Source organism: Mustela lutreola, chromosome 18 (genome assembly GCF_030435805.1).
Source record: "Mustela lutreola isolate mMusLut2 chromosome 18, mMusLut2.pri, whole genome shotgun sequence".
Taxonomy (NCBI): Eukaryota; Metazoa; Chordata; class Mammalia; order Carnivora; family Mustelidae; genus Mustela; species Mustela lutreola.
The window spans coordinates 8,342,262-8,362,104 of record NC_081307.1 but is presented as its reverse complement, the minus strand read 5'-3'; the positions used below and the strand labels follow the sequence as shown (position 1 = coordinate 8,362,104).

Genomic DNA, 19,843 nt, shown 5'->3' with positions numbered 1-19,843 from the left:
TCTTGCTGTCTCTTTCACTACAGGGAGGATGAAAAGGATGGGAGCTCAGAGCCGCCGGTGCCCAGCACCCAGCGCCCAGCAGAACAGAGTGAGTCCCCCCACCGCCCTCCATCAGCCCCTCATGAGCAGTGGAAAGGGTCCAGCAATCCAGGGGTCCTTGTCCCGGGCTCCTCTCTGAGCAGTGGCTGCCCAGAGATCCCTCGGCCCATTTCTCAAGGCCCACTGTGGGCCCTCTTCCTCCGGGAAGCCTTCCTCGACCCCCCCCAACCCTCTGGAACGGCTTGTTCCCCTGTCTCCCATTCTTACTATCACTGCCACTGGCGGGGTACATCGTGTGGGGTCCCGATTTGTATAATGGTTTGTGTGTGTTTTCTTGTCTCTTCCATAGGACTGTTCCTCCCTGAGGCAGGCGCCGTGTCCACTCCCCTCTCTCCCCCACACTCAGCCACAGGCAGGACCCAGAGCAGACTCATGCTCCTTCTCTATGGGGTGACCAGCTGCGGGAGGTGGGGGGGTGTAACTCTTTCTTTGGCTGAGGAAACTAGCCTGCAGGCTTTGTTTCCAGCCTCGGCAGAGTCCCAGAGGAGACAGCACCAAAGGGAGAGGCCCCAGCGGAGGCATGGGAGGCCTGAACCTTTCACGGCTGCAAGAGAAGGTGCAGAGAGCAAGCTGGGAAGGCTGGGTGGCAGCTACCCCTGGCTTCTCCTCACAGGGACACGTGCGCCCTCAAGCACATGTGCCCCTCAGTGGAGGTGGTGGGGAGCGGGAGGGGGTTATTATGGGACAGTCCACGCAGATAATGTTCAAGGCCCCGCTGTTGCCATCCTGGGGAGAGTTCTGGCCACCGTAAGCAGGGAGGAGTTGGGGCGGGAGATGGCGGACTCGAGCATCAGCTGCTGCTGATGTCAGCGCTGCCACTGACTCAGGGAGGGGTGCTGGTGACCTCCCCCAAGGCCAAGGCCTTCATCGTCCCTTCTTCATCCTTTCCAGGACCAATGAGCAGTTAACTCTCACCGTCCCTCTGAGCAGTAAGGTGGGGAGACACAGGTTTGGAACTTCCTCTGGCTCTGGATGTCATTTGTGTCTGGCTTTGCTTTTTGAGGAGGACAGAGGCCCCAAGGGAGGAGACTGGGTGGCCAAGCCAGGCCAGGGAGAAAGGCGACCAGAGGTCGGGCTCAGACGATGCAGAGTGGTGGGTGGGGGTGGGCGGGGGCGAGAGGCCAGGTTTGGGAGCCCTCATTCCTTCAACACCCCCTTGTTGAGTGTCCACTGTGTGGATGCTCTGCCCTCGCGAGGGAAAATGAACCATGTGGCCATGGAGGAGAGCAGGGGAGCCCAGGAGGGAGTTTGGAAGTACAGAGGGCCTCACCATGCAGGGGGAGCGCAGAGTGGGAAGGAAGACTTCTGGGAGGAAGGGACATTTGAGCCAGAGCATGGAAAGTGCAGTTAGGAGCTGCTGGGTTTGAGATCGAGGATGGGGTGTGTGTTCTGGGAAGAGCGTCTGGCCAGCAGCCCAGAGAAAGGATCCGAGGGTTGCTCCATAGCAGGGTAAGGACTGGTGGGAGGTGGAGTACCGGGGTGGGGGGCACGGGAAGATTCCCCTGCAGTGCTGGGCTGAGCTGTCTGGGTCCCTGGCTCAGAGGAGGTGTGCGGCAGGGGTGGGGGGTGCGTCGCGACCTGAGAGGCTGGGCTGGCCATGTGGGGAGGCTGGAGAGTGGAGGACACGGGTGTTACACTGCAGTGGGTTCCCCGGTCCCCCATCTGTCTCTTGCTTCGAGATTCCCAGCCACTCGCTGCTTCCATTTGAACTTCCTGATCCATGAAATGGGGGTATATTGTCCTTTTCTTTTCCTTTGTGTGACCCTCTCAGGGTGCTGGGAAGGCTGCCATCAGGTGACAATACACCAGGAGCTCAAAAGAGAAAGTCCAGACCTCTTAGCCCAGTCTCTGGGTCCTCCAGTGTCTCCCACCCTGGCTGTCTTCTCTGGGGCCTGCGGGCTGTCTGCCCCGTACACACCCTCTTCTAGTCCAGGTAACTCACAGGATCACCTGCCGTCAAGCCCTCCCCTGGGCCCCCACCTTGCTCTGCTCTTTAACTAGAATCCAGTACTTTTTCCCGTGGGCCCCCTTGATAAAAGTGTATCACAGTATCAGGAAGACCACTGTCCCTCCCGCCCCTCACTCCCACACACCCCTTTTTAAAAATACTACTATTTTAGGGCAGCTTTAGGTTCTCAGCAAGATTGGAAGAAAGACACAGAGGTTTTGTGTTTAAGATTTTCTTAAATTTAATGATTTGAGAGAGAGGGCACAAGCAGGGGCAGAAGCAGAGGGAGAGGGAGAAGCAGGCTCCCTGCAGAGTGGGAAGCCTGACTTGGAGCTTGAGCCCAGGACCTCGGGATCAGCACCTGAGGTGAAGGCAGATGTCTAACCTACTGAGCCACCCAAGTGCCCTGGGATAGAGGTTTTTTATATACTCCGTGTCCCCACACATGCAGGTCCCCCTTTTTTGCATGTCCATAGCTCCGTAAGGACCTGTAAACTCCATGAGAACTTGGATCCTTTGCAAGTTTTTAAACCCCTCGTGCTCAGCACAGTGCTAGATAATTCATAACCACATCAATGTTTAATAAATGTTCGGAAAGCGTAAGAGGCTGGTACTGCACACATTCTCAATAAATACTGATTTTCTTCCATCTCTGAAAGGTGGTCAGCCTGGAGGGGAGGGCAAATCCTGGACTGCTTTCCATCCATTTAGGATGGAAAGTACGCAGTGTTTTCCTCCCAAGGTGGCATTGTGAGGAGGCAGCAGAAAGTTAAGGCAAGTTTGAGTCATCAAACTTGAGGTGATTATGGATTACCTCGCTTTAGAGTACATTTTTTTTAAAGATTTTATTTATTTATTTGACAGAGAAATCACAAGCAGACAGAGAGGCAGGCAGAGAGAGAGGAGGAAGCAGGCTCCCCGCTGAGCAGAGAACCCGAAGCGGGACTTGATCCCAGGACCCTGGGATCATGACCCGAGCCGAAGGCAGCGGCTTAACCCACTGAGCCACCCAGGCGCCCCATAAATAAACAAAATCTTAAAGAAAAAATATAGACTGCTATACAATTTCTTTAAAAAATTAAAAAAAATTCAATTAGCCAACTTCTAGTACATCATTAGTTTTGATGTAATGTGCAATAATTCATTAATTGTGTATAACTGGATATATAAATCTTAAAAAACAAAACAAAAACAAAAACCAACCCTCGTGTTTCTCTCTGGAAACTGGTACCAAGTGTTGCCTCTCATAGCCTGTCAATCCTGGCATATAGTGGTCATCAACAAACTTAGGGCGATGAATGACTTTCTCAGATTATATTTTGTTTCGTGTTCCCCTTCACTCTCCATCTCTGCAGGTAAGCCGGGCTTTAGGTCTCCTTGCCTGGAGATCTCCTGTACCTGGGCATGGTACACAAAGTTTTCTGCCTTTTGGAATAGCCTAAACCAGAAGAATAAATGGAACACGGGTGGGCTGAATTTAACCTTCCAGAATTTTTTTTTAACCTGTACAGTATTTTAAGAAAATTTTGTATTAGTTGCCAACATACACTATAGCAACAGGAAACAGGTCAGTGGTTGCCAGGGGCCAGGAAGGAGAGAGAAGTTAAATTCAAAGGGGCAGGTGTGGTGGGCACATAACTGTAGGCAGTTGTGAACTCATAGAGCTGTGCATTGAAAGAGGAGGTTTTACTGTGTATAAATTGTACATCAACAAAATCTGGTCTTACAGATAAATTCCCAGGCCATCTGGATACCTGACCTTGAGATACATTGAGTCCTTGCTCTTCCTTTTTGTCCTTGCTATGGGCTAGTTGGCTGCCCAGAGCAGCAGCATCTGTGGCCATTCCCAGCCAAGTTGTAGCAACTACTGAATGGCTAGAGTTAGGAAAAACACTTTTTTAAAAAAAGATTTTATTTGTTGATTTGAGAGAGAGAGAGAGAGAGAAAGAGAGCAAGCATGAGAAGGGGGAGGGTCAGAGGGAAAAGCAGACTCCCTGCTGAGCAGAGATTTTTTTTTTTCCAGGACTCCGTCCTGGGACCATTACGTGAGCTGAAGGCAGACACTTAATGCAGACTGAGCCACCCATGCACCCCGAAAAACATCTTTTTAAAAAAGGAGAATGGGTACAGTATAGGCTGAGTATGGGAAAGAGGCAGAGCAGTGAAATGAGGTAGGAGGAAAGAAAAGAACTTGATTTCATCCTCTGCTTCGAGGGAGCCCAGGCAGAACCCAGGAGGAGGCCGGTAGGGGAGTCCTGCCGAAGTGCACCCAGCCAGATGAACAACGGATACATTCCATTTCCTGGAGCCGGTATTCTAATTCTTTCAGGCTAGAAGATGTTGGGAAGGGGATAGTAAAAGTTACTTTCGATCTTGGTTCACTTAACTGGATACAAGAGCTGCTTAGTTCTCAGAAGCCAGCTCTTGCTCTCCTTATTGGGGGGTGGTAGTGCGGGAGGGCGATCTGTAAGATGGGGGGCACTGCAGTTGGGAGAAAACAGGCTAAAGACTATGTTCTTTCCTTCCAGCACCCCTGACAAGTCCTCCCCCACCCCCAACCCCATATTTCCCTGGGATGCTTTTCCAGACGTTTTTATACCAAGTATCTCCACTCTACACACCTGGACATCTGTCTTCAGCGAAGGACATCTCCACATTCAACCCAATGATCTCTACTAATTAATCCTGTTGGTTGCTTGGCGGGTCCAGTTATTTTCATGTTCAGTCTTACCAGCAAAGACCTGACCTCTCTTGGATTTAAGGTACAGTCGGTCCTTGAACAGCATGTGTTTGAACTGCGCAAGTACACTTACAGGGGCGTATTTTGATAAATACAGTATTGTACTGTAAATGTATTTTCTCTTATGACTTTTTAAAAGATGATTTCAGAGAAGGGCAGAAAGGAGGGGCAGAGGGAGAGGGAGAGAGAATCCTCAAGCTGATTCCTTGCTGAGCATAGAGAGCCCCACAATGCAGGGATCAATCCCAGTGCAGGGCTGGATCGCAGGACCCTGAGATCATGACTGGAGCAGAAACCAAGAGCCGGCTGCCCAACTGACTGAGCCACACGGGTGCCCCCATGTTAATCAGTTGTTTATGTTATGGGCAAGACTTTCAGTCAACAGTAGGCTCTTAGTTAAGATTTTGGGGAGTCAGGAGTTACATAGGAATTTCTGACTGTGTAGGGGGGCTGGCATCCCTAAACCCTGTGTTGTCAAGGGTCACCTTTAGGAACCAATTGCTTTGGTAGAGTGTGTGTGCACATGAGCTTTTTTTTTTTTAAAGATTTATTTATTTATTTGACACACAGAGATTACATAGGCAGAGAGGCAGGCAGAGAGAGAGAGAGAGAGAGAGAGGAGGAAGCAGGCTCCCTGCTGAGCAGAGATCCCGATGTGGGGCTCGATCCCAGGACTCTGGAATCATGACCCGAGCCAAAGTCAGAGGCTTTAACCTACTGAGCCACCCAGGCACCCCTGCACATGAGCTTTTATCATGGATGACATTCCTGCTCAGCTCACGTTACCTCCAAGGCGACCGCTCAGACTACTCTTTGTTGCTCCTCTTCCCTTGATTACGAGCAGGCTTGGCCTTCCTTTAAAGCCGGAGGACTGTTTAGGCACTGGGGCTCTGGCCTGCAGCGTCTGCGGCCAGGATGCCTTCTGTGTACCTCAGTGGGAATCCTGGCTCCTAATGGGAAAGGAAGTTGCATGGAGCTGCTCTTGTAGCAGGCCTTTTGAAAGGTGAAAGATGCTCCACAGGTACGGAGATATGCCTAACTTGTTTTGGGGGGAGAATGGAGGTGTGGAACTGTTCCTTAACTGCCTCGACTCTAGTTGTTTCTCCCCGCTGCAATTCCCAGGATTGGCTCTTGAGCTGGGCAGTGTCGTCATGAAGTTCATGCATGGCTGAGACTAGAGGTGGCCCGGTGTGTCTACTATCTGTACTGTCTCTGCCTGAGCCCGCCAGCCCCTCCTCACGTGAGCAAAACAAGACCACTTTCAGCCATCTTCCCCTCTGTGTAATACGCCTGGGATTCACGTGGACGTGGCTTCCCTGAAAAGCCCTGCACCATGGACATTGTGAGACTATCTGGCCCTACTGAGTATCCAGGGCCTGTTAGGAGCTTATCACAGCTGGGGAAGGCTGTGATTTGTTTATTTAAAGACACTTTATTTATTTGAGAGTGAGTGAGAGAGGAGGGGGGGGGAGAAGCAGACGCCCCACTGAGCAGGGAGCTCAGATGTGGGATCATGACCTGAGCCCAAGGCAGATGCTCAACTGAGCCCACCAGGTGCTGCAAAGCTGTGGTTTAAATTAGCTAAGAGCATGTAATATAAGGTCAAGAGCCAAGGAAAAGGAAAAAGAACAGCTAGAGGAGAAAAAGATACCCTTTTGTATACAATTTTATTAGAATAAAGACGGACAGGAAAAGGGCTTTGGCAGGTCATCCTTATTGGTCTCCCTAGAGAGCAGTCGTATGGGAACCACTGGTGGAAGAAACGATTAAAGATAATAGAAAAGTGTGAACTGAGGAGTCTAAAATCTAATAATGGAAGAAGAGTGCCAGCAACGGGCCAGGAGAAGCAGCACCAGATATCAGTACCGGTAAAAAGACTGGGCCGGGCAGAGCTGGGGGCAAGCCATTGTGCCAAGCAGCTGGAGATGGAAGGAAGCTAGCAGTCCGGTTTCACCGTTTGTGTCTAATTCTTAGCTGCTGCCTGGGTGACAGAGGTGAGAAAGCAAGGATCAAAACTTACTAAGGCTGGGATTTTTTTTTTTTTTTTTCCCGAAGATCATATATGTCTTTTTTCTTTTACTGTGTTATGTTAGTCACCATACCGTACATCATTAGTTTTTGATGTAGTGTTCCATGATGCATTGTTTGCATAGAACACCCGGTGCTCCATGCAATCCTTAATCCCCATCAACGGGCTCACCCATCCCCCCACCTCTCTCCCTTCTAAAATCCTGTTTGTTTCCCAGAGTCCATAGTCTGTCATGGTTTGTCTCCCACTCCGATATTCTCTGCTTCATTTTCCCTTTCCTTCTCCTAATGTCCTCCACGCTATTCCTTATGTTCCACAAATAAGTGAAACCATATGATAACTGACTTTCTCTGTTTGACTTATTTCACTCAGCATAATCTCCTCCAGTCCCATCCATGTTGATGGAAAAGTTGGGGATTCATCCTTTCCGATGGCTGAGTACTATTCCATTGCATATATGGACCACATCTTCTTTATCTATTTGTCTGTTGAAGGCCATCTCAGCTCTTTTTATTTATTTATTTATTTGAGACAGAGATCACAAGTAGGCAGAGAGGCAGGCAGAGAGAGAGAGAGGAGGAAGCAGGCTCCCTGCTGAGCAGAGAGCCCATGCGGAGCTCCATCCCAGGATCCTGGGATCACGACCTGAGCTGAAGGCAGAGGCTTTAACCCACTGAGCCACCCAGGCGCCCCCATCTCAGCTCTTTTCACACTTTGGTTATCGTTGCCATTGGTGCTATGAACATTGGGTTACAGATGACCCTTCTTTTTACTACATCTGTACCTTTGGGGTAAATACCTAGTAGTGCAATTGCTGCGTCATAGGGTAGCTCTATTTTTAATTTTTTGAGAAAACTCCACACTGTTTTCCAAAGTGTCTGCACCAACTTGCATTCCCACCAACAGTGTACGAGGGTCCCCTTTCTCCACAGCTTCTCCAACATTCATTGTTTCTTGCCTTGCCGATTTTTGCCATCCCAATGATGTAAGGTTTCTCAATGTGATTTTGATTTGAATCTCCCTGATAGCTACGGATGATGAACATCTTTTCATGTGTCTGTTAGCCATTAGTATGTCTTCTTTGGAGAAGTGTCTGCTATGTCTCCTGCCCATTTTTTGACTTATGTATTTGGGCGTTGAGTTTGAGTTCTTTATAGATCTTGGATATCAGCCCTTTGTCTGTAGTGTCGTTTGTGAATACCTTCTCCCATTCTGTGGGTTGCCTCTTTGTTTTGTTGACTGTTTGCTTTGCTGTGCAGCTCTTTATCTTGATGAAGTCCCAAAAGTTCATTTTTGCTTTTGTTTCCCGTGTGAGGGCAGGAAATTCTATTGTGAAAATGAGGTCCCTTTTCCTCACAAACCGTAACTCTCGCTAATGCATTTGGAGTTGTTTGAAGGAGGTTGGAAAAAAACAAGATCCTACAGTGAACCAAATTCCTTGGAGGTGTCAGATGTTCTGAAAGAGTGGTGCTCAGGAAAACGAATGTAATTCTGATGGCCTGCAGTATCTTCTTGTGATTAAAGTCACACATGCTTTTCAAAGGTGGGTGATGAGTCTTGTCCATCTCTGTGTTAACTCAAGTGCTGGATCTCATGCAGAGTTTGGAGCACCTGCTGCCGAAGCAGGACCAGCCAATATAGCTGTGATGCGATGCGGTTTCTCAAAACGGAGGCTTCTGGTACCACTGGTAACTGCAAAACTTGACTGAAAGCTCCTTCCTCAAGCCTGAAAATGTGTTTTTCTTACCAGACCAAAACATGAAAAGGGGAGAGGGGGAGGGCCTGCAAGATATTTAGAATGAAAATATTCCTTCGTAAGTAACTAGCAACTTGGAATTGTCACAGAAGGGAGAGATCCTGGTGTGTGGACAGCTTATACCTTTGGGAGCAGAAACTTAATTTTATCTATTCACTGGAGGCAACTCAAACTTAGGAAATAACACAAGTTTTGAGACTTTTATTTTATTTACAAGTAAATGAAGAATGTCTTCTGTGAACGCTAATTTGGGGACACGAAGAGCAATATAAAGAAGTAGTTGCCTGCTCCACAGTGGTATGTGAAAGGAGTCCTTGCCACTGATTTTTTTTTTTAACCATGATTTTTGTCATTAAAAAGGAAAAAAAAAAGCCACGTGTTTTCTTCATGTTGCACATGTGAAAGAATTCAAAATAAAAAGGACTTTCCAAAACTCTAGTCTCTAGTCAAATGTGTAAGGTGACCAGATGTCATTTTCATTGGGTGACAGCCCCTGCTCCCCAAGAGCAATAGCCTCCGAGCAGGTGACTTAATACTCATCAAGAGTATCTGCCCGAGGAATGGAGAGACCCCGATCCTTCAGAGCTTGAACTTTCAGCTTCTCGGCTTCCTGCTTGGTCTGCTGTTCTACCCTTTGTTCTTCTAGGATTTCTTCAATAGACACTTGCTGGAGGGGTGTGTCACTCTCCTTTTCCAAGTCCTACAAAAGAAGCAGGGTTGAAAAGCCTCAACTGACCATCGAGAATAGAAAACATTACAGACCTTTATGCAAATGGATTCCTGGGTCGGGCTTGGGTTATTTTTTATAATTGTGACAGGGCTGAAATAGCCTTCTCCTGGGGACAGAGTGGCTGCCAGGAGTGGCTGGCAACACCACCCAGAACATATACTTATGTGAATTTGGTAACAGGGAGAAGTATTAGTGTGTCTCATAAACTTTAAGTTACCTGAAGTCCTACATTACTCAAGGATTGTTTTTCTTAAACAATAATTATACATATATATGTATATACATATGAACAGCTCTTTCCCCAACCCCAAAGGATCCAAGAAAGAAGTTACTGAGACCAAGATGGCTTTATATAAGTTTTATATTTTTATGTTATCAAAGTCAGCTTAAAAAGGACAGTTGTGGCTGACTAAGGAGGTAGAGAACACTGATTCAAAGAAGCACCCCCCACCCAAAGACAAAAAACTGTCCCTCTGTTCCATTAACTAGGAGTCTTTAAATTATAATGCAAGATTCTTTGCCCCTCTAATGGTAACAAATTTACTAGAGAAAACCTCAGTAAACCAATTAGGTTACTAAACCAGTTTGGCTCCAATATATATCTCTATATTTTGGTTTGAAAAAAATTTTTTTTTCTCTTATTTTAAAAATACATGCTCACTGTATGAAATTTAGAAAATGGACAAACAGAAAAAAAATTTTTTAATTACCCATAATTCCAGTATGGAACAATATTTTGGTGAATAGCCTTCTAATTTTTCCATATATATATTGACTTAAAAAAATCCTACAATGCAAATATTAACTGTAATTTTTTCACTCACTCGGGCATATGCTTTTTAATGTAGGCTCCACACCCAGTGTAGAGCCCAATGTGGGGCTCAAACTCACAATGCTGACATCAACACCTGAGCTGAGATCAAGAGTTGGATGCTCAACCAACTAAGCCACCCAGGTGCCCCTATTCTTAATATTTTTAGATCTGAACACCTGATAAATATCTGATAACTAATCTTATAATGCAGAACCTTGCTATAAAAGTATCTCACTATCCAGATTCAACTTATTCTCCTTAAAATGAACATATAGGTACTATTCTTGTTTCTGTAAAATGGAAAGATTATATATACAGGGTATTCTTATTTATCTTCCTCTATGGTTTTCGATTATAAAATTCTGGGAAGGCATCAACATATACACAAACCTTCCAGACGCTGCACCCTCCACTAGGTACTAACACGCCATGTGCTGCCAAGACCTCAGAACCCACAGACGGGGACATCAGGGGGAAGATTTTCACCAGAGAGGTTGGAATGAAAGCCACACAAATTATATAAGCAAGTCCTGCCTTGGCTGAAATGTTAGCTGAACCAGGCGAAATATATCTAATCAAGAATAATCCACCCTCACAATCCATGGGTAGCAGCTGAAGGGAAGATAATGTTCTTAGCGTGGTGTACTGCCTAGTTTTCAATATGTTACTCATCAGGCTAGTCATGTGGTTCTAATGATGCCAATTCCCAACAATCAGTCTTATTACTTAAGGCTGTGTGCATCACCATCCTTGAGGCAGAATCCAGGGACTTCCTAAACAAAAGATGTTTACAGCCCTGAATTGGTTTCTGGGTATGAGTTTCTCTGGGGCTGATACTTAATTTCATCACACTGACCATTAATCATAGAGCTGTATAAGCACTCCCAAACCACAAGGCTTTAGTGGTACCACTGTAAAAATTCTGCAGTATCCAAACCATTAACAGATACGAGTATTTTCTCCACAAACTTTTTCTTTCTCAAGACCAAGTGCAAGTTCCCTCCTCCTCATCTATATGTGTACCACGTAGATGAGGGCCGACGTGTGCCAATGCAATGGCACACACAGCATTTTTGTGGTGTCCACGACTATAAAAGTGAAGCAGAGTATGTGTAAATATTTTAATTTAAATCTTTTCTCCTGAGAGCAAAGTCGTGTTTCCTCTTTGAAAATTAAGAAAAGCATAAACAAAGGAAAAAATAATCACTCCTACTTCTACTATCCAGAGATGGGTCAGCCCCTCTTCATATACCGGCAGGGCACTTTAGTCATTTGCTCACGCCACTCCCCACACCTCATGGTACCACAGTGCTGTGTTTCAGCCTCTGTGTATTACAACGAGATTAACTTCTACCGCTGAAACATGCAAAAAACGATCTACTGAACCAAAAATATCCATTGCAAAAACACTTTAAAAATTAGAAAAAAATATTTCATCCATTTCATAGCAGCATGTAGCAATGCTGTTACTGACAGTATTGATTTGTCATTGCTAGTGTTTCAGCTAGAGGTCTCCAGGCCAACCGGACCCTGGCAGATTATCTCCTTACTTTCTCAAACAACTTCATGTTAAAAGTCACTATAGACCAAACCACTCCACTCCAAAGACTTCTGTAAACCTGATTTAAGATGCAGTTAGCTATTGAGAAACTATACTGAAATCTTTACAAACAAGACAGAAAAGGATAAAAGCAAACACCAAAACTTTTTAGTTCGATACTCCTGGCAAACCCAATAATCAGAAGCAAAGCCAAAGGTTTTAATAAGGTATTTTTCTTTTTAAGTAAATATTTTATGTAAAACATGAAATCAAGTTTTATCTTCTTTTAAAAATGTCTGAGAATCATTATACTGTACACCTGAAACTAACATAACACTGTATGCTGGGGCGCCTGGCTGATTCAGCTGGAGGAGCATGCGATTCTTGATCTTGGGGTTGAGTCCGAGCCCCATGTTGGGTGTAGAAATTAGTTGAAAATAAAATCTTAAACAACAACAAAAAAAACTATTGTATATTAACTAACTGTAACTAAAATAAAAACCTAAAAAGCCCCCCGCCCCCAAAAAGTCAGAGCACTTCTATTAGCTATCTAGTTTTCTAATAGTGTGTGTGTTTGTGTGTATGCCTAAATAAATGTATATTGTGTATATGCATGGTTATGTATGTACACACACACACACCCCTAAGCACTTTAGAAGACTTAACTTTTCACCTGCCAACTGGTCTCCCTGGCATACTGAGGTATCCTCTTTGGCTGTGAGCTAAGGATCCAAGTGAGGCTGAGCTCCGTTCTCAAGAGGTAACAGAAAGGCTTCTCCTACAGCCCCCTTCGTTCCTTCCCCTTCCCCCTTTAAAAAACAGGACATCACGATGTATATCCAATGTGTTTTTTCCTCCCAGCCTTGCTCATTAGCTCTGTCATGAAAACCTACTTATAACCAATTGTTTAAATGACTGAAAAATATTCCAGTGTGTATAAATCATACTTTATTGAATTATTCATCTGTTTGTTATTAAGTTTTTCAACTTTCTACTATTAAAGATAGAAGAAATAATATATTGATGAACATGTTTGTACAGTATGCTACTTCTACATCAGGTAAAATCAATGATGCTTTGCTGCTAATGGGATCAAAATGTTTAAAATGCCAAGAGGCACTGAAACAAAGTTAATTATTCTCTGTAGTTTTCCTTTTATACCTGTAGCTTTCCTAAACTGATGTGGTGGTTTCTGTGAGAAGCTGGGTGCCATGTGGAAAATATATTTTTTCCTCTTGAAAAGGCAAAAAGAAACCTGACTAGTATGATTATCAAGACCCACAGCAGCTTAACGGTTTTCACTTACTATTTCTCCTAGTAGGACAACATTTTCTCCTCTGACCACAAAAATCCCTCGAGGAATATCACCGTATTTTTTGCCCACATGAATACGCTCCACAGTCTGATGTAGCACTAAATTAGCTATAAGTGCACAGGGAAGAAACAAAGATATTTAGTTCAAATTATTGGGTAAAGGTCCATAACTCAAATAATCAGTTATTTTGAGTAGAAAAGATTTCACTGAACATGATTTCCAAACTTTCTAATTCTGGGAAAAGCTAAAATTTTAAACAGTCTTCCCCTGTTTTATTAAGACACACCACTTGTGAGACTTCTAAACAACTGTAAAAAGAGAATATTGGGGATTATGTTGCACTAATGCATGAATGATGGTGGGAATCAGTTACAAAAATTAAATTCCTTTACATCAGTGAGATTGTGAATACTGACATGACTAGAAGAAAATATAAAAGGGCAGGGCACTTGGAAGACTCTAGAACCTAAAAAACTGCAGAGTTGGAAACTTTTTTTTTTTTTAAACAAAAAGCAGTTTTTCTATGTTGCGTGAGTATGTATATATGATGATTTACCAAAGATTTAACTTTGTTTCAGTACTTAAGATTCACATAACCCAGTGCAGGTATCCAGCGATTATGATACACAAAAACCTCTTTTTTTACTTTGTCAGATAACAATACCTGGTAATCTGACAATAAAGTCAGGATTTGCTACTTTTCCCCCAAAGGACAAACCTGACTTAAGATTCAGAACCCCAATCTTTTAAGAATAATTATTTTTCTTTTATAAATTGGTACTATTTGTCTTGGTTTGTATCTATGCTATCTTCTGTAATTTCTCTAGGCATTTCAATTATGTTGAAATCCACTAGCAGATGTCCAACAAATGTTGTTATGAACTGAGAAGTTCCTTGAAACAGAAGCAAATATAGATCTCTATATAGAAAAATGCAAGATGCAAAACAAAGACTGAGATTCTCCGAGTCTGATGTATCCCTAAAGTGTAAAATCTTGAACCGAAAGTTGGGACCCCCAAAATGCTTCAGGAAATGCCTTCTACTACCCAGCTTTCATTGGACAGGGAGGGATTACCTTCAGTGCAGGAACTGCTTTGAAGAGTAGTCGCACCCAAGCCAATGTATAAATGAGCAGCTTTTTCAGTGGACTGAGTTTATGCCTATCATTTGGCTCCCTCTACTGGGGAAAATAAAAAAAGTCCAAAACACTAATCAAATGTTCTAGGGAAAACCAGTTTTAGAAATACAAGCTTGTAAATATTAGCTTTTGAATCACTTAATCATAAAACAGAAAACAATGATGTAATGACTCCAAACAGTATGCCATTATGCCAGACACTTGAAAAATTTGCAGATAAATAAATTTCAACATGACATAACACAAACATACAACAGTAGCTGTTCACTACAGAGAAGTCTGTAACTAGTACATACCAAATTGATCAATGCTTCTTAAAAAACCTATGAGCGTCCTTCCATCTCGAAGCAGGACCAAATGCTTTTCTGGGGAGAGGAAAAAATATTTAAAAAGTGAGCACTGTTAGCTTCATTGAGTTTACAGGATTAACAATAAAACAAAGTTAACAGCAAGTTAAGCTCTACCACTTCTTCCAAAGTATTTAAGGCACAGTTTACTAGGAAATTAGAGGGAGGACCAAGGCATCCTGTGGTTTAGATGAGAAGATTCCCGTGGTGGCAGAGTGGGCAAAAGACTGGGTGAGCAGCCTGGAAGTCTGACTCCCAGCTCTAGATGCTGATGTTAGCAGTTAAACCCTCCCAGTGTCATGTCAGTTACTATATACACAAATTGAGAAATTTAGTCTAGATGACCTATATGATCTTAATATTAGAATTATTTTCCTCTCAACTTATAGAAGAGCTTTTATTTCACACTTTGGGAGCAGGGAAGGTTTTAAATAAAAACAATGCCTCCAACAGATGAATGAGGATGCTGATAGTAAGCTAGAGCAAAAATTCAATTAATATTTATTGAGAGCAATGGTCTGGGGCTTAGATATACAGTAGGGAAGAAAGCTCACAAAGTCACCAACCATATCAACTTACATTCCTGGTGGAGAAAGGCAAACAAGTAAACACACACACACAAATAAACACACACACACAAGAACGACCTACTGTGATTAGTACAATGGAATAATAAACAAAATAGCAGGATAACATGATGAAGAGAGAGGGAAGGTAGCTACAGAAGAGAGGGTGACTAGGGGAAAACTCTCTGAAGAGGTGTCTTTGAGCTGACACTGAAGAATGACAATAAGCCAGTTACCAGAATAGCTAGCAAAATTCATTCATTAATTTCTTTAATGCTATGCATAAAGTACATTCTAGAAACATAACAGAGAAAGAAGACAGTGATTCTTCCCTGAAGGAATTTATAACCTTCTTTGCACTATAATTAAATACAACAAGAAAGCATATCTTAATTATATGTAAGGGAAATTATCTAGCTGGTGGAGGTATCTGAGCTGAGCCTTAAAAGATAATTTTTGGCCTCTGGGATGAATGACGGGGAAAGGGAAAGGGGAATCTGTAATTTAGGAAGCAGAGGGGAAAAAGGCAGGTATGTATCCATATGTTTGGCTAAAAGGTGGGGATGTAAAGGGAAGTCACAGGCTATGAAGCCCCAAAGTACCAGAAGCAGGTTCAATTTGGATTATACTTTACAAGAAAACACTGAAGACTGAACGGGCAGAAAAGGGAGAGCAGAATGTGAGACATGAAGAGGAAACCTACACTAAGGCCAATGAGAAGGGAGAGTTGCGAGAACTAAGACGGTGTTGTTCTACTGTTTTTTAAAAAATATATTTATCTGGGGCGCCTGGGTGGCTCAGTGGATTAAAGCCTCTGCCTTCGGCTCAGGTCATGATCCCAGGGTGCTGGGTTCGAGCCCCGCATCGGGCTCTCTGCTCAGCAGGGAGCCTGCTTCCTCCTCTCTCTCTGCCTGCCTCTTCGCCTACTTATGATCTCTGTCTGCCAAATAAATAAATAAAATATTAAAAAAAATATATATATATATATATTTATCTTAGAGAGAAAAAGAGAGGACATGCACACTCACAGGGGGAGGGGCAGAGGGAGAGGAAGAGAGAATCCTCAAGCAGACCAAACCAAATGCAGACAACGGGATTTCTTTCTTTCTTTCTTTTTTTTTTTTTTTTTTTAAGATTTTATTTATTTATTTGACAGACAGAGATCACAAGTAGGCAGAGAGGCAGGCAGAGAGAGAGGAGGAAGCAGGCTCCCCGCTGAGCAGAGAGCCCGATGCGGGGCTCGAACCCAGCACCCTGGGATCATGACCTGAGCCGAAGGCAGAGGCTTAACCCACCGAGCCACCCAGGCGCGCCAGACAACGGGATTTCATCCTAGGACCCTGAGATCATGACCTGAGCTGAGACCAAGAGTTGGACTTTAAAAGACTGTCACCCAGATGACCTAAGACCGTGTAGTTCTAAGTGATGGGAATCTGCAAAGGTGGGGTGTGACTGTGTGTGTGTGTGGGGGGGGTGCTGAAGAAATGAGTAAAGGACATGCAGGAATTTTTTAAAGATTTCTTATTTATTGGAGAGAGAGCAAGACCTTGTGCCAGTGCTCAAATGTGGGGGTGTGTACTGTAGCGGGAGAGAGAAATTCTAAGCAGACTCTGCACTGAGCCCAATGTGGCTCTATCTCGTGACCCTGAGATCATGATCTGAGCTGAAACCAAGAGTCAGATGCTTAACTGCCTGTACGACCTAGGCACCCCCACATGTAGGAATTTTGAGTCATCATGTCAGGGTGGATGATGTACCAGAAGCTGGCAATAAAAGAAGCTTAAGGTGGAAGATTATTAGCTATTTATGATTCTGAAGTGCTGATCAGGTCACTGCCAACAAGCAGTTGGAAATGTAAGACTGGAATGTCAAAGAGGTCAGAATGAGAGCAATTTTGGATAAGTCCACGAAGAGGTGATATAATCATTAAAGTCCATGAAGCTCTCCTAGAGATTTAAAGAAAGAAGCATGGAGTACCTGGGTGGCTCAGTTGGTTGAGTGGCTGGCTCTTGATTTTATCTCACATCATGATCTCAGGGTCCTGGGATTGAGCTTCATGCTCAGACGGAAGTCTGCTTGGGATTCTCGCTCTCCCTCTGCCCCCACCTCCCTACACTCACCTCATACATGCTCTCTTAAATAAATATATCTTAAAAAAAGAGGAAGACCAAAGTTAGGACCCAAGGAGCCACCTATTTTAGGGAACATTGAGCTGGATAGGTGAGAAAATCAGCAAGTCCAGTGCTGCAGAAATCAAGAGAGCAGAATTACGAATCCAGTGTTAATAGTATCGCAATATTGCAGAGGACAGGGAAGAACCCAGAAGAATGCATCAAACTGCTGCGTTTTAAGAATGCAGCTTCAGCAGTGTGATGACAACAAAACTCAGACTGCGGGAGTAACAGAGGAGGTCTACTGTAGATGGCCAGGAAGTAGAGTCAAAATGGAGAGGATGCAAAAGGTTTGGTGGTAAAGATATGAAAACGGGATAGGAGTTCGATGAGGAGACATAACTGAAAAAAGTACGAGATGGATGGACAAGAATGAAGGGAAGGATCCAGGGAGAGAGAGATGATATGAGAGAAAAAGGGCATTAATGGAAGAAATAGTGGGAAGAAAGAGTAATAGAGGACACAGACTGAAAGGGAGGAATACTTCCTACTCAGATGAGAGGATGGGTGAATATGCAGAAAGATTGAGAAGATAAGAGGAAATAGTTTGTGTGGTTGGGGGGACAGCGAAGGGTGCGTAAGAAATGGTTTCAAACTTCTCAGTAAAGGAGGCTTGGAGTCCACAAAGAAGTGGTTAGAAGTTTGAGAATAAAAATTATTTTTAGTAGACTGGCAGAATGTATTAGGGGCCTCACATAGTTCAGATACATAAAATGAGAGGTGGGAGCAAAACGGCATCCATAGATGACTAAAAGTGAAGATTTCATAACATACTACAGATGGGGCACCTGGGTGGCTCAGTGGGTTAAAGCCTCTGCCTTTGGCTCAAGTCATGATCTTAGGGTCCTGGAATCGAGCCCCGCACTGGCCTCTCTGCTCAGCGGGGAGCCTGCTTCCTCCTCTTTCTCTGCCTGCCTCTCTGCCTACTTGTGATCTCTGTCTGTCAAATAAATAAATAAATAAATAAAATCTTAAAAAAAAAAAAAGCCACCATATTACAGATGGGCTTGTGCAATTGTTATTCATATACAAACATAGTCCAGTTCACACTACATTTTCTTTCAATAGCAAAATCATTAATTTGGATTTAAAGAATGATTTCAGACCATGAGAAAAAGAGAATATGATCACAGCCTCACTTTTTATTATTACTATTATTTTTAAAGATTTTATGTATTTGACACAGAGAAAGACTGTACAAGCAGGGGGAGCAGCAGGGAGAGGGGAAAGCAGACTTCCTGCATAGCAGGGCACCAGATGTGGGACTTGATCCCAAGACCCTGAGATCATAACTGGAGCCAAAGGCAGCCGCTTAACCAATTGGGCCACCCAGGTGCCCACTTATTATTTTTTAGAGGATTTTATTTTTAAGTAATCCCTACACCCAAGGGCTGAACTCACAATCCAGAGATCAAGAGTCCTGCATGCTCTACTGTGTGATCCAGCCAGGTGCCCCACCGGACTCACTTTTAAAATTTGTATACATAGTAACTGTGATTGTTGTAACTTGTTTGGAACTGTGTAAACCATTCTGCAGCAATTAGAAATTAATGAGACAGACCACAGGATTAAAAGGATTAGAAAATGTTGCTTGAGGAATAATTCACAGATGAGAGTTTAGAAAAAGGGAAGTCTTCTTAGTACAAGTAAAAGAAAACTGTCGAACAGAAAAATAGGTTTGAAGTGATTCAGGCTTTCCAGAAAAGTCAGTATCATTGTCTGGCAGGGATCTCTATCATCATAACCTAAAAGTGCTAAAGACTGCAATGCAAACGGCTACATGGCATAAAAACTACGTTTACTGACAATTTAAGTCCAACAGCTGTTATCTGAAAATTTTCGTTCCTTAATGAACCATTTCTTTAACTATTCTCATTCACCCACGAGTAACAACCAGGTACGTCGATATATTGCAGGTGGGAGATAGTGGACGTAGGGAGGGGCAACTCTCAAGTTTGAGTATTAGCAGCCGCGTCCCTCCAAAGCAGGAATGAATTCTACAGCTTGTGGCTTATCGGCCCGGGGACCGGTGGAGGCGGCGAGACGCAGGATAGAGGTAGTCGGACAGAAGGCAGGCAAACGGAGTGTCTTGTGGCTCTTCACTCACGTAGAGGATGTCAAAGCCGAACACCCTGAAGTGTGCTAAAAACAGCCCCCCGCCCGCCCCAGACTCAATTCTACAAGCTCCCCATGAACAGGTACCCGCCCAGGAGGAAGGATCACACCCCAGACTTCATCCAGAGGACATGAGCTACTCACTGTCGATGTCCTCTATGAGGCTGGCGGTGCCAGGCATATAGTTCATTTTGAGCTGAGATAAGGCTGCAGTGTACAGCGGCGGTGGGCCAGCGCGTCCGACACCTCCTTTCTCAAACCTCAGTCGCCGCCTGGGCGGGACCGGGACAAGAACCCGGACCGGGAGCAGCACGTCTGCCCCGGCTTTCAGCAGCCGGGGCCTGCCGGAAACGCCTCCATATTATTCCCACCCACTTCCGGTATCACGTGCCCATCCTCAGGAAGAGGCGGGGCTGCCGTGCGGTCCCGGGACACCCATTCCCCATCCCTGATAAAAGGGGAAGAGGAATCTAGACTGACTAGATGGTAAGGAAAATGTATTCTCCCTTTTAAGAAACACGGTGCTGCCGCGTGT

General features: G+C 44.3%; 1 protein-coding gene across 1 annotated transcript; it reads right to left on the bottom strand.

Moving 5' to 3' along the window:
- Positions 1 to 8,745: 8,745 nt before the first annotated feature.
- On the bottom strand, positions 8,746 to 19,838 carry LSM1 (LSM1 homolog, mRNA degradation associated). The gene is made up of 4 exons (XM_059155938.1): positions 19,453 to 19,838; positions 14,406 to 14,474; positions 12,963 to 13,078; positions 8,746 to 9,272 (listed from the first exon to the last, which is right to left on the bottom strand). Exons 1-4 carry the CDS (start codon positions 19,496 to 19,498, stop codon positions 9,102 to 9,104), a joined length of 402 nt encoding a protein of 133 aa, XP_059011921.1. The 5' UTR covers positions 19,499 to 19,838; the 3' UTR covers positions 8,746 to 9,101.
- Between the last annotated feature and the right edge of the window lie 5 nt (positions 19,839 to 19,843).

Bases quoted from the DNA above. Each gene is read 5' to 3' on its own strand.
- LSM1 (XM_059155938.1), bottom strand. From the start codon at position 19,498: ATGAACTATATGCCTGGCACCGCCAGCCTCATAGAGGACATCGACA. The intron at 13,079-14,405 runs GTATGTACTAGT...GTGCACTTATAG, and splicing joins AAGAAGCATTGATCAATTTG to CTAATTTAGTGCTACATCAG. The intron at 9,273-12,962 runs GTAAGTGAAAAC...CTTCTTTTGTAG, and splicing joins TTGTCCTACTAGGAGAAATA to GACTTGGAAAAGGAGAGTGA.